This window comes from Folsomia candida, unplaced genomic scaffold (assembly GCF_002217175.1).
Source record: "Folsomia candida strain VU population unplaced genomic scaffold, ASM221717v1 Fcan01_Sc020, whole genome shotgun sequence".
NCBI classification, from domain to species: Eukaryota; Metazoa; Arthropoda; class Collembola; order Entomobryomorpha; family Isotomidae; genus Folsomia; species Folsomia candida.
In genome coordinates, this window is record NW_019091212.1 from 3,205,558 (window position 1) to 3,218,046 (window position 12,489).

At 39.8% G+C, this 12,489-nt stretch overlaps 1 protein-coding gene across 1 annotated transcript; it reads left to right on the forward strand.

Moving 5' to 3' along the window:
* Nucleotides 1–507: 507 nt before the first annotated feature.
* LOC118438397 lies at nt 508–4,324 on the forward strand. Its single transcript, XM_035858589.1, has 7 exons — nt 508–2,414; nt 2,483–2,610; nt 2,729–2,864; nt 2,942–3,079; nt 3,144–3,348; nt 3,446–3,708; nt 3,782–4,324. The coding sequence occupies exons 1-7, from the start codon at nt 2,195–2,197 to the stop codon at nt 4,219–4,221; spliced, it is 1,530 nt and encodes a 509-aa protein (XP_035714482.1). The 5' UTR covers nt 508–2,194; the 3' UTR covers nt 4,222–4,324.
* Nucleotides 4,325–12,489: the final 8,165 nt, after the last annotated feature.

Consider the following 12,489-nt stretch of genomic DNA (forward strand, 5'->3'; position numbering starts at 1 on the left):
TTGCAATATTTTTTACTGGATACGGCATGCGTTTTGAAGAATAATGAGCTTTGTTTGGACCGTGTACGATTTTTTTGACGCCCACAGGAATTTTTCGCCCAGGACAGGTTGGAGGTCTAAAATCGCCGCCTTGGCGAAAATTCAAAAACTGAAATATACGTTTGCATATCCGGACCCTCTATATGCAAACGTATATTTCAGTTTTTGAATTTTCGCCAAGGCGGCGATTTTAGACCTTCAACCTCTTTTTGGCGAAAAATTCCTGTGGGCGTCAAAAAAATCGTACACGGTCCAAACAAGGCTCATTATTCTTCAAAACGCATGCCGTATCCAGTAAAAAATATTGCAAGTTTCAAAAAAAATTATCCACGAAGTTTTTTTTTCGACGCCTCAAATTTTTTCAGAAAAATAATCCTGACCTTTGACCTATCTGCGAAATTAAAAATCGGCGACGAGGAACTTGTCGGCAGATAGTTTTGACATTTTCGTACGGAGTTTCAAAGTTGAAATATTACGGCATCATGTCGAGATAAAAAATATGTCATCGTAGCTATACTTTTGTTACATACTGTATGCAACTTGTGCTGCCTGAGAAGATGATACCAAATACTCACTAAATAAAACTCGTATATTTACGGCAGTCGATGCGTTGTATGTTTTATTATATTTTTTATACGAAAATTCGCGCAACATTGGAAAAACCATGATGATATTTATTTCACTTTAAGGAAGTAAGTAAATGTTTGGAGGAAATCAATAATTGGAAGGAATAAATATCCAGTATTTTTTTCCCCGGAATGAAATATGATATAAATTTGTTGCCATCCTGGTGCTCGTAAAAAGGTCACATGGATCGAATCAAAATGTGTGTCCATAGCTTAGTGGAATATTATTGTTCAATATTCATACGAAAAAATGTTCACGTACTTACGATGATTAGTGATAATATTAATTAAATAGTTGTAAAAAAGAGAACAACTTATTAACTCATAAAAAGAGTGATGAATACAATCTTTACATAATTAGTTAATTAAGGTTGTATTGTTCTTACAGTAAAAATAATCAGCGTCATCACCGCCTTAAACTCTGGTTGCCTCTAGTCATCATATACCTAATATGTACTTATTGAAATAAGTCTAATCTAAACCCCTGGATTGTAGATATTTATTTATCCCCCGTCACGAATAATAGTGATAATTGAGATTTTAACTTAATTTGAGATTGCTATACTCTAGTCAAATAATTACACAACATCAAACAGCGACTTAATGATTTATATCTTTGTAACAATTATACACACATATTTATTTAGGTAGATGAAAAGGAACAAGACAGAATAAATATAGACAAAGTTTTGCACAAAAAATTATTGGGAATTTCAAATTGCCTTGATTCGTTTTATGTGTTTTACTACTTGATGCATGGATCGGAATAGTTTACCGGTATTGGACGAGAAAAAGAGTAGTGCAGGCAGGCCGACACATATTGTTGTTGGTGGACTGCTTTGAAGAACGAACGGTATCTGTAACAAAAAGCGTGGCGACAATGCATGCTCGTACTTGTGCGAGTAGTAGACTCGACTCGTCGTAGGTAATTGTGATGGGTTTCCTGTGTTCCACAGAGAATTGCTCTGATTTTTTGGGTTTTATTTATTTTCCGTCGTCTCAAAGTCATGAAGCGTAGACCGTAGAGGAGAAGATTTCTATGCAAATGTGCAGTACCGTAGAGTCAATGTCATCGAGTACCAAGAAAGCCAGCCAGGACTACTCGTAACAATTTATTTAGTTTGGTTAAGCAAAGTAATATAAATAGGGATGCAAAATTTCCACTTTGTTGACCACATGCGGGCTTAATTCGGCTCAAAGTATGTACATATTGCACAAGAAGTGTGAACAAAGTGGGTTATGCAACTTGAAACGTGACGCGATATATACACCGTCGGGTACATATACATATACACACGTCGTATTTACATACATGTCATTGTTACAGTTTTACTCGAACAACAAGATTTTCTAGGATTTGACTCGACAATAAAACAATCCTGGGAAGAATGATGTTCATCCCACTTTTCTAGAGTGTGTGTTCATTCAATTACTTCAACACTGCGGATTGACATGGTAGAAGAATTCTGTCTAAAAGTTTACTTTTAAAAATTTTTAGGGTGTGTTTTCTCTCAAAAAAATTGGGTAACATGCAGCGACGCATGTTTCACCTTTACTCTGATATTGCCATCCGTATTTTCATTTTAGTTAGTTTCCATAATGTAAAAAGTTCTGTGAGCGGTGAGGACGTTGTCAGAGTTCGAGTTCCAAAAGACTTAAAAAGTGCAAATTTACAAAACTCGAAAGGAGTCACACACCAAGAACAAGAAGTGCAAAAAAGGAGTGGGCGGTTACTTCCTAGTCCGAAAGGTGTGAGTTATATGTGTTAATAAGTATTAATTATTTTCAAGTTTGTAATCGTGAGACGAGTGGCTTAGTTTACAGATGTGGCGACATTGGGAGGGAAATGGTGATCAACTTTGTCAACGAACAGTATCCCAGAGATGATGAGGTTGCTGGCGAGTGCAATTTCCGCTTGGTCATCCAAAGCCATGATATTTGTCAGGTAAAATAAAGCCAAAATAAAATAAAACAAAAATTATTTCTGGTGAAATTTCAAAGAATTTAAAGTATGTGTTATTTTTTCTGTTTAATTAATGCAAGTGCAATTATGTAATGCTCAGGTTCGTGTCGACCTCGTCGATACAGTGCTTCTCCCACCCACGAGAGGAGAATGTTTGTCCCAAACGCTAACCGTGGAAGGTGCACTTTGGCCGACTGGCCTTTCTCCAATTTGTGGAGTGAATAACGATCAACATTGTAATGCTTAAAACCTAACAGAGTTTACGGTGAAAGTGGGACATGCATTTTAATATTCTATATTTTTAACCCTCTAGTTTATCTGCACTTGGAACCCTGGGGTGGCAACACGTCCCTCATTGACTTCAAAGTTGTCTCAGTCCTGAAAGGGAAACCGTACCGGTTTGGAATCTGGTTGACACAAATGGACTGCGCCGCCTTTAACGTGCTGAAAGGTTGGTGCACAAATTATGTATGTGGATCAAACATTCTTTTATTTAATATTCCTCGCTACTGCAGCTCCCGAGGGGTGTACACAATTCTTCCTCTCTGAAGTTGGGACAATAAAGTCGTTCAACTTTGAAGGCGGTCGCTACCTCAACGGACAAAACTACCAGATTTGTATCCGGTCTGGAAAAGGAGTTTGCGGCATTCGGTACGACTCTGCCCCGGGAGAATTTCGGGTAAAGAAGAGTATAACTGCCCCCAAGGAGATGCTGTTGAGGTGATGCTCGTACATTGTGGTTTGCTTCTTCATTTCCATTATTATTCAACACCATGAATGAGCAAAGTTTTGACCTGCATATGAATGATACGGGCAGGTCGGGTGCCGGGACGACTGCGTGTGGTCAGGATTTCGTGATGATCCCCGACGGACACGGCACCACGGTTGTAAATCTACGCGAGAAGAGATTACTATTTCGCCGTCGTCGCCCAGCCACAACGACGAAGCCGAATAAACGTCGCTCGCCTGTTGCTGCTGCTGTGAATAAGAGAAAGTTGGAACTTTTGAATTCCCAGGATCGTTTTTGTGGAGGAACGTTATCCCCGAGCGGAGGAGAAACTGTGAACAAACCAGTTTTTGGTGAGGAGCTAAGCAATTAGTTTTTTGTAGTAGTGTACAAATTGTAGTTAAAAAATATGACCACATTTTTCAGCTCGGGTCAGATCCAATCTTATCTCGCTGCGGATAAAGACATCGCCTTATCAAGAGTATAAGAAGAAAATGGAAGCGATGAATTTAACGTCTGGGTTTCACCTGAAATACAGCCAGATAAGGAATTGTGACGATCACGAGGAGGAGATTGACATGGTCAGCTTGGCCAGTCAAGTTCAGACGCCGTACAATGTACCCATAATAGTAAACAAGCATCCTACTTCCGGCATCACTGGTGGAATGATATCGTCGTCGTCTAATGCCTTTTTTGCATCACTTCTGAAAAATGGAACCTATATGGATGGCGGAGGGGGAGGGGGAGGTGGTGGAGGAGGAATTGATCGAGGAGACGACTTAGCTGAGGATGACGCTATTTGGGAATACTTGGAATCTGACGAAGAAACCGGTGATGATGACGACGTGTATGACTATTTTGATTAAAATGCGTAATAATTATTACATAATTATATGTATGTCCTGGCCAGAATAAATGTCACCTCGCAAAACTATGGAGGTCGACACTACTATTTAATTATTCAAAATATATTATCGTATTGCGTATAAATTTGTTAAAATACATCAACTGCGGTACCCCAAAGCCAGTTTGCTGACGAGGGCACGCTCTGTGGACCAGAGAGGTAAAGTTGGTAGGAAGAAAGCTTAAATATCCACCACTGCGCTGCGTCCCGGTTCCTTCCTTGGTTTTGGGGTGCTGGGCTAGGCTTCTAACCGGATCACTTTAAGCGAAAGTCTCACATCGTAGAGTCACCCTTGTCTCCCTCCGATTTCTCTGACAACTATGTGTACATATCGATCTCTAAATATAGGAGTTTGACCGATTAACATTTTTTAAACAGAATTTTACGTCTTTATTTCCTATTATGTAACAACCCCATTTTATGCAGTGGGTAGTTTACTGCTCTTCAGCTACAAAAAATTGTCTGGATTGGAAAGTTACGTAACACTTATAAAAAAAACTCTACGGAACGAAAGCAGTCAATTCTCACTTGATTTCTCTCTTTTTATTTACACAATCTTGAAATACAGCTTACCAATATTTCACTCACCTCTCGCAGGAGATAGTACATAGTGGGAGACCATGATGGCTCTTCATTACACAGTGCTCACTTACTCTCCCATATTATTAAAGTAAACCCTTAATACCAGCCAGACTTCTGTTGGTTCAAACTCTTCTTTCGGTGTGGTGAGAATGGCCAAAGTAAATGATCCGTGCAAACGTTATGGTTGGTAAGTGTCTCATTTGTTCGTCTTTTACGACTTGCATGAACTCCTTCACATGCACACTCCACTTGGTTCAGCTCATCTTCATCCGCTCAAGAGCCATTCGACCAAACCAGCCACACCACCAAAAACCAATTCGTCAAAGAGGAGATGATCCTTCTTCGCCGAAATGGAGCCCTTTTTAGCTGGCTAATTTCCATTTAACAGAAAAGTATGGGACAGAAAGATGAAACTTAATGAGGGTTGAGAATAAATAATCTAGCGTGATGCAAATCTGTGTAATTACGATGATCAACCGGGTAAAAGATCACCACGGTGAAAGCGAACCAGAATAATCAAGGACTTTGAAGCATAAAACTGCAGAAATTGATCCAATCCGTCTCTGTCAAAATATATGTACGAATCTTCTCTTACGACTTCCGCATCACTTTTTAAGAGAGGGAGCTCTCAATAATAAGCATGCTCAGCTATGGATCTACCCTCCTCTCTGGATCTGGATGGATGGTTGGGAAGTGTGGGTAAAGTACTTCTCGACAGTTGACATTGTGTCGCGATGATTGCAAGTACTTTGTAACCTATAAGTTTACTTTGTTAGCTAAATGTTAATTTAGGACGGGAAAGAGTTCAGTTTCATTCTCCTTATACTTACCCAGAGAGAGAGAAAGAGTGGATAATTAGGCATAAATATTTGCTAGTTAGCCATTACTAATGATGCCTCTGCCCAGATGGGAGAGTTGGAGAAACATTCCTCACATGCTTCAGAGTCATTAGACCTTTCACAAGTCGTTTACGTGGCGGTGGTGGTTGGTGTCATCTAATTCCCTGCTTTGGCACCGATACCCACCAGGCAACCAAACCAGGCAGCGCTTATCACCATTCCTCAATCTTTTTATCTCCGCCACTTGACTGCACTTCCTTTACGACGACGACGACGAACGGTGTTGCTGTCCTATATGCCGCTAGAAGTGCTTATGTCCTCTCATGCACTATATGCATGTGTACTAAATAGGTACGCAGTAGTTCTAAATACTTTCGTAATAATGCCGTCTCAGCGAATTTGATACTTTCCTAATGCTGGTCTTTTCTTGCTGCTAAAACTCCATCCATCCAGCTACAATAATATTTAATACAAAGCTGTCAAACTTAACTAAACTCTGAGAGCTGACTTCTTCTTCTTCTTCATCCATCTCTTTACAAGAGTCATAATAATGTCGAATATTTCAACAGTTCTCAATCACCACGGTGCAGGAGCTAAACCGAGTAAGTAATGACCCAATGACGAACCAATCTGGGAGGAATCTCACCTAATGAGTTGCCGGTGTCAGTCATCATCATCTTTGTCGCCTAATAGCTCTCTCGCTACACTTTCACCATTACCACGCTTCATTTCTGCCAATACAAACACCATTACGGATCTCACGACATGCACCGAAAAAAATTACACGTTATTGAATTTTCCCAAGCGTAATCCCACCATGTCGACCAGTGCGGAGAAATAATAAAACATGATAAATCAAGCAATTAAGCAATGTTCATGTAAATGAGGGAATTACCCGATTTATGCTCTCCCTAAGCCAGTACATGTACATATCTGCCCCGTGCAAGGGATCATCATTCTCATCGACATTATTATGAGCTGGGGGCAAAAAATGAGATAAATGAAACTGTGGTTGCTTGGTTGGGGTGCTGTTGGGTGCAATATTATCCACAGATACCCCACCCAACCAATAACGGCTTATCTGCGACTCGGGCAGATCGCCGATTAGAATAATAATAATAATAATATTCTTGCTCTGGGAAATGATAACAATGCAGTGCAATAATAATGAATGAAAAGTAGCGGCGGAGGCTGAGGAGGTGGTGGCAGGCTCAGCAGACTGGATTATATGATTTGACGCTGTTGCCGGGGTGGGAAGAAGAATAATACAAATATCTAAAATCAAAATGACAATGGAGACAATAAAATTGTGCCAGAGTCGTCAGTCAGTTGACTCTCGTAATCCGATATGAATGCAACGCCAAACCAAACCACAGGAGAGAGAGAGAGAGTCGTCGTCGTCTCTCTCTCAAGAGAAATGGTTGCCACATCATCACGTCACTCTCGCAGTCAGTCAGCAGAGAGAAGATAACAAACGAGCAAAAGACCAAATATCTTCTTCCTCTGCACCAAATATATTGTCCCCCGTCCTCCCAACCAGGAGATAGAGAAGGACAAGAATAATGGCGAACCAACTGCACACACACGGCTCAAATGAGGACCTTCTTCTTCTCTGAATCAATTAATCTGCCAGTTTTTTTTACATAAAAACAATTTATTTGAAACAAAACGTTCATTAGTTGGGACGTATAATTATACAAATTATGGAAAAAGTATTAAGATTAATTTTTTATCGAGGCGAATTAAAATACGTGCATAATTATTATGCGTGGGAGAGAGTGTAATACTCTCAAGGTTTCATTTAATTTCACGTGTGGGTGGGTGCGAGGCAGGAAAATGATACGAAATGAAGATGTAATTCACGATTTGAATTTAGGAAATTCATTTCAGGAACGAGTCGTCGTCGCTCGTGATGCATGATGACGGAGAGATAAGTAATAATAATGTGTGGACGCACATATGCTTTTCCAGCCAGAGCTAATAATATGACTGCATAATAAATCTGGGCATGAAGTGTGAGGAACAGCATTAATCGGGGTGGTGGTGGTGGTTGGTGGGTATTTGAAAGTGGGAGAGGAGGATTGGAGAGGAAGTGAACGTGGGGAAAGTTTTGGGAGGAGGAGGATCCTCAGCCGATCCTTTCATCCCGAATTCTAGAGAACTGGTTATGATTTTCTCCGTCTCCGCATATAATCGACTTGCAAATTAAGCTATTATTCCAACTTAATTATTGTTCAAGCTGATAAGCTCTCCTCCTCCCGGGCGACTCGCGAGGAAGGAAAAAGGAGAGGAAATGATCACCAGGAGAGAGAATAAAGACCTCGAGCACACCAACCACCACCACTTTTAGTCGAGTTTAGTCATGTACAGGACCAAAAAGTGAAAACTTCTCACTCCAAGGCTGCTTAAGAAGCCATTCTAATATAATAAAGTAATATGAGAAGGTTGTACGGTTTTCGGTGTGAGGATGGATTTACTACGGGCGACGAGGGAAAGGAGAGAGGAAAACGACGTCTCTGCTGATTCTTTGGTAAACTTTCTCTCCTTCTTCTTCTCATTCTCTGGCTAAGTCTATCTCGCCTTCTTATCTATCTCGCCCCCATTATCCCTTGTTCATTGATTCCTCCTTTCCTCCTCCATTCAGACCGGAGACACTCAATCATCCAAAACCACCCATCATAACGCTTATTAGCAGGGTGGACGAGGGTGGGGAATATTTGGCAGTCTTGGGTTTCAGAAAAAATATGCAAAAGCATGGCTAACTCTACCGAAGTATTAAGGAAATGGAGTCGAGTGAAAGGAATGTTTTCGTAGCTGGCGTACATATCTATGTGTGCAGATTGGGCTGGCTATATCGTAATTAATTGCACCAATTAGCAGCTCTTTAGTAGGAGGTTGCAGTTAATAAAGTGTGTGCTATCTATTTTCGACATGGAGGAGGCAGAGAAATTGACCAGAGTAGACTGTGAGACGGAATAAGTGGATAATCACGCAGTTTCCTTCCCAAAACGGTTTTGGGTCACAGCCAAAAGTCAAGTCAACATCTTCTTCAAAACGAACGGTTCAATTAGGGTAGACTTCAAAGTGCGATTTGGGTGTGATTTTAGCAGCAAAAACGTACTCCTTTTAGCCAACGCAACGTGTGGGTGACCCATGACAGAAATTTGTGAACCAGAAAGCAGATAATTTGCACGGAACATGTATTAATAATAGTTTGTCTGCATCATCATCATCATCATCACATGTCTCGAGTAATTAGGAAAGTGTTTCTGGGCCAGGGAGAGGAATTTGTTGAGTTGCTTTTGCTCTCCTGCTACTGATCCTGATTTTGTTGGGTATTAATTACGATGACAGCTCAAACAACGATTTAGCCAAAACCTCTTAAATTATTAGGAGAAAAAAACAACCATCTAGTAGAATGTGGTTGAAAAGAATTTCCCGTTAAAAACATCACAACTTTGTCAGTACGTTTTATAAATTAAGGTCAAAACACTGCATACGTTATAAATTGGCTAATTACCAATTAGTCTTCATATCTCAATCAATCCGGTTTTATTACTTTACGATTATTAAAAAAGAGGAAGCTCACGGCAAGAAAAATGCACGCGTCACAATAAAAAGGCTTATCTTATTTAGTTAGCAGCGACACTTTATCACCACATGCAGCACAATATCCTCGTATGACTAATGCGTAATTCATCCTTCGCCACCACGTCCACTACTCACTTCTCGAAATCATGGCGATGCATGTGCGTACCCATAAAAAATTACGAACGGACGGACATGTGTATTATTTCGAAATTAAGTACCAGACACACACGGGTGAGACGTCAACAAGTATTTATTCACCAACAAGACGAAGAATAAGAAACAATCAATTCCCAAGATTGTTTGTTTGTTTGTTTGCTTTGGTGCAAATAAATAAATCACGACGAGGACGTAAAACTCATGCATACAGATTTTATTCTCCGAGAGAGAGAGAGAAAAAGTAATGTTGGATTTATTGCCATCATGATAAATACATACAAAGTCGACGCATTGTTTGCCTCTTTCCCATTGGTTTTGCTGCACGTGTGTGGTTCGTCGAGAGAGGAAGATGGATTAGGAATGCGCACGATGGAAATATTATCATTTGTTTTTTAATTAATTTTACCCCGAGATTAGTTCAGCCGTTGAGGATGATGATGATGACGGAGGGTTAGTTAGTTTGCTTAAGTGGATTAGTTGCTAATGAGTCGAAATAACCGTAATAAGTAAATTAAAAATACATAGCTATGTATTTACCCGATAATGATGCATGGTTTCGGGGATGGCTCTCCGTCCGCCAGCCATGCATTACGAGGAGAAAGAGGACAATCTCGTGTGACGTAACGTGTTTCCGTACTTAAGAATAAGTTTCCCGTTTTTGGGGTGTATTTATTTATAGTGATAATTGGAGTTGTGATGTGAGTGAGAGGTTTGAGATTGAGAAATGACTTTGTTTCCGTAACAGTGGGGGTGAAGGAGAGAGAGCATTTACGTTAATATAGCGAAAACTAATTGACGTCAAAGGAGTCGCTAATGAGTTTTTGTGTGGAGCCTATCACATTTCTTGGGAGAAACGACAATGTTTTCTCAACGATGTGACATTTTGTTGTCCAATCTTTAAAGAGAGATGAGAAAAAAGCCTCTAATTGCTTTCGTGTCAAATGGTTTCCCGGCCCATGTGAAAATTGAGAGGAGAGTAGGCAAGGAAAATATTTTGGTTACGGCAGAAGGAAAGTCATTAGCGGGCCACATATTTCACATTCTCGCTGCTCCCTTACTTATAAGGAGGACAACGTCGTCGTATAATAAAGCCCGAATTTTACCCTGGAAGGAAATGGAATATTATTAAGGATGAAAATCTCAACCCACGCATCTCTTTCCACACCACCACCCTCCTCCTCCTCCTCCTCTGCCGTACATGACGATGCCACTACTGGGCACACTAAGTGGTCTCCTACCATACCAACTACGTAAACGCTTATAATAATGTGTGTAAAATGGCAGCAGCATCGTCGTCGTGCTCTTTCTTCGTGGGATCCGGTTCATTTGTTCTTTCCCCTATTTCCTTCTCCAGCAGAAGCAGCAGCTCTTCTCTGAGAAAGGACGAGGAGTTACTAATCGTCCTCATTAGTCAGACCCACCATCCACCTGCGCATCGCCAGGGAAAGACGGGAAGAAAGAGTTGCGTATAGTCTTTTTCAAATTGATGGGGAAATGAGGACCAATTTAGGCCTGGTAAATTTAAGTGGTGATTTGGTGGTGGTGGTGGTGTGGTGGACATTCCTTCTTTTTTATGCACTGACTCTTGTGTACTTCCTTCTCTCACACATGTTAGCTTACCCTTTGACCTCCTCATCATTCCTCAACACTTGAGAGATCTCGAGAGACACGGCATGACAAGTCCCATTAGTTTGGAAACAAATGCTCACTCACTTTTACATGCATCTCCCTGAGCACCCACTTTTCTCTTGTGTCAAACAATGTGCCTAATTGGCAGGCAATTCCGGGGTAAACTATGTCGAAAGAAATTATGTCCATCGTCCCCTCCTTGGTTTTAAGAGCAATTAAGAAAGTAAAGTGAGAAATTGTTTGGAAAATGCGATTTTAACGAAATATGTAAATGCGTAGCAAATTCTGTGTGATCCTGTTTTATGTACAGCATGATTTAGCAGAATATGTAATTAATCATGCAAACTTTTCGAAATAAGTTGGGTAACGATCCGTCCGTCCAAACATCTTCGTAACAACAACATTATTAAATTTTCCCTGAATTAGCATTCATTGTTTGAATCATTTAATAATTTAATAACAACTTGTACCCCTTTTGTTGTGTAATGAATTGTATTTAACCTAAATGAGCTTATGCAAAACTACGTATGGCGGGATATTAGATATTATTATGGGTAGAGATTGTGTATCTACATGCGCAGATACACAACAAGTGCCATGGTTTTATCATTATTCAAACAGGCTCAGTTTTATTATGTATATTAAATGAAATTAACGTCATAAATGGATGAATTATGAATACAACGTCACAATAAAACGTAACAATTTGAAAGATTATAATTCCTTTCCGCGAACGCGTATGTGTGTGTATTCGTCTTCTCGTTAGTTATGATTTCGTTCTGGCCTGCGATTAGTTTATTATCATTTCTTGTTGTACCTTATATATTATTTATGCTAATTACACCAACATAAAATAATATCATCTCTCAAACTGCGTAATAAAGTGAGACTTTGCTAACGAGAAGTTGAACTGAATCTGCATAACTCATCCTTGGCCATAAATTTGCTCTAGATTATGTTATTTTGACATTCAGGGTTGGGTGGTGAATCTGATTTAATTAGTTTTTTGTGAGATTTAATCAGGACAAAATGCAACTGCTGGGTGGGTCTGGGTGAGATGAGATGAGATGAGATGAGCTTTATAATTCACTGATTTTTTTTTACCTTTACCCGTAAAGAATCCCTTCTTCTTCTGAGAAATGGGCTTAAATCCTGAGAAGGAGAAAAAATCTTGTAAAATTAGGGAAATGAATTAGCATTTAGCAAAAGACTTTTTCTTTATTTTTTTCAAAATGTTGTTTTTGTAGGATTATGATTATGGGCGAGAGGAAGAAGAGGAGGGTTGATGTTCTCATAATTACTGTGCCACCTTGGCGAAGTAGAGTTATGTGCGCCGTCTCCACAATCTGACAACAGTAACGTTCCAACCTACAGTTTGTTGGTTGTTTGAAAAGAAAACATGATGATTACGATGATGATAATATGGACGGGTA

Bases quoted from the DNA above. Each gene is read 5' to 3' on its own strand.
- LOC118438397 (XM_035858589.1), top strand. From the start codon at position 2,195: ATGCAGCGACGCATGTTTCACCTTTACTCTGATATTGCCATCCGTATT. The intron at 2,415-2,482 runs GTGTGAGTTATA...CGAGTGGCTTAG, and splicing joins GTTACTTCCTAGTCCGAAAG to TTTACAGATGTGGCGACATT. The intron at 2,611-2,728 runs GTAAAATAAAGC...TGTAATGCTCAG, and splicing joins AAAGCCATGATATTTGTCAG to GTTCGTGTCGACCTCGTCGA.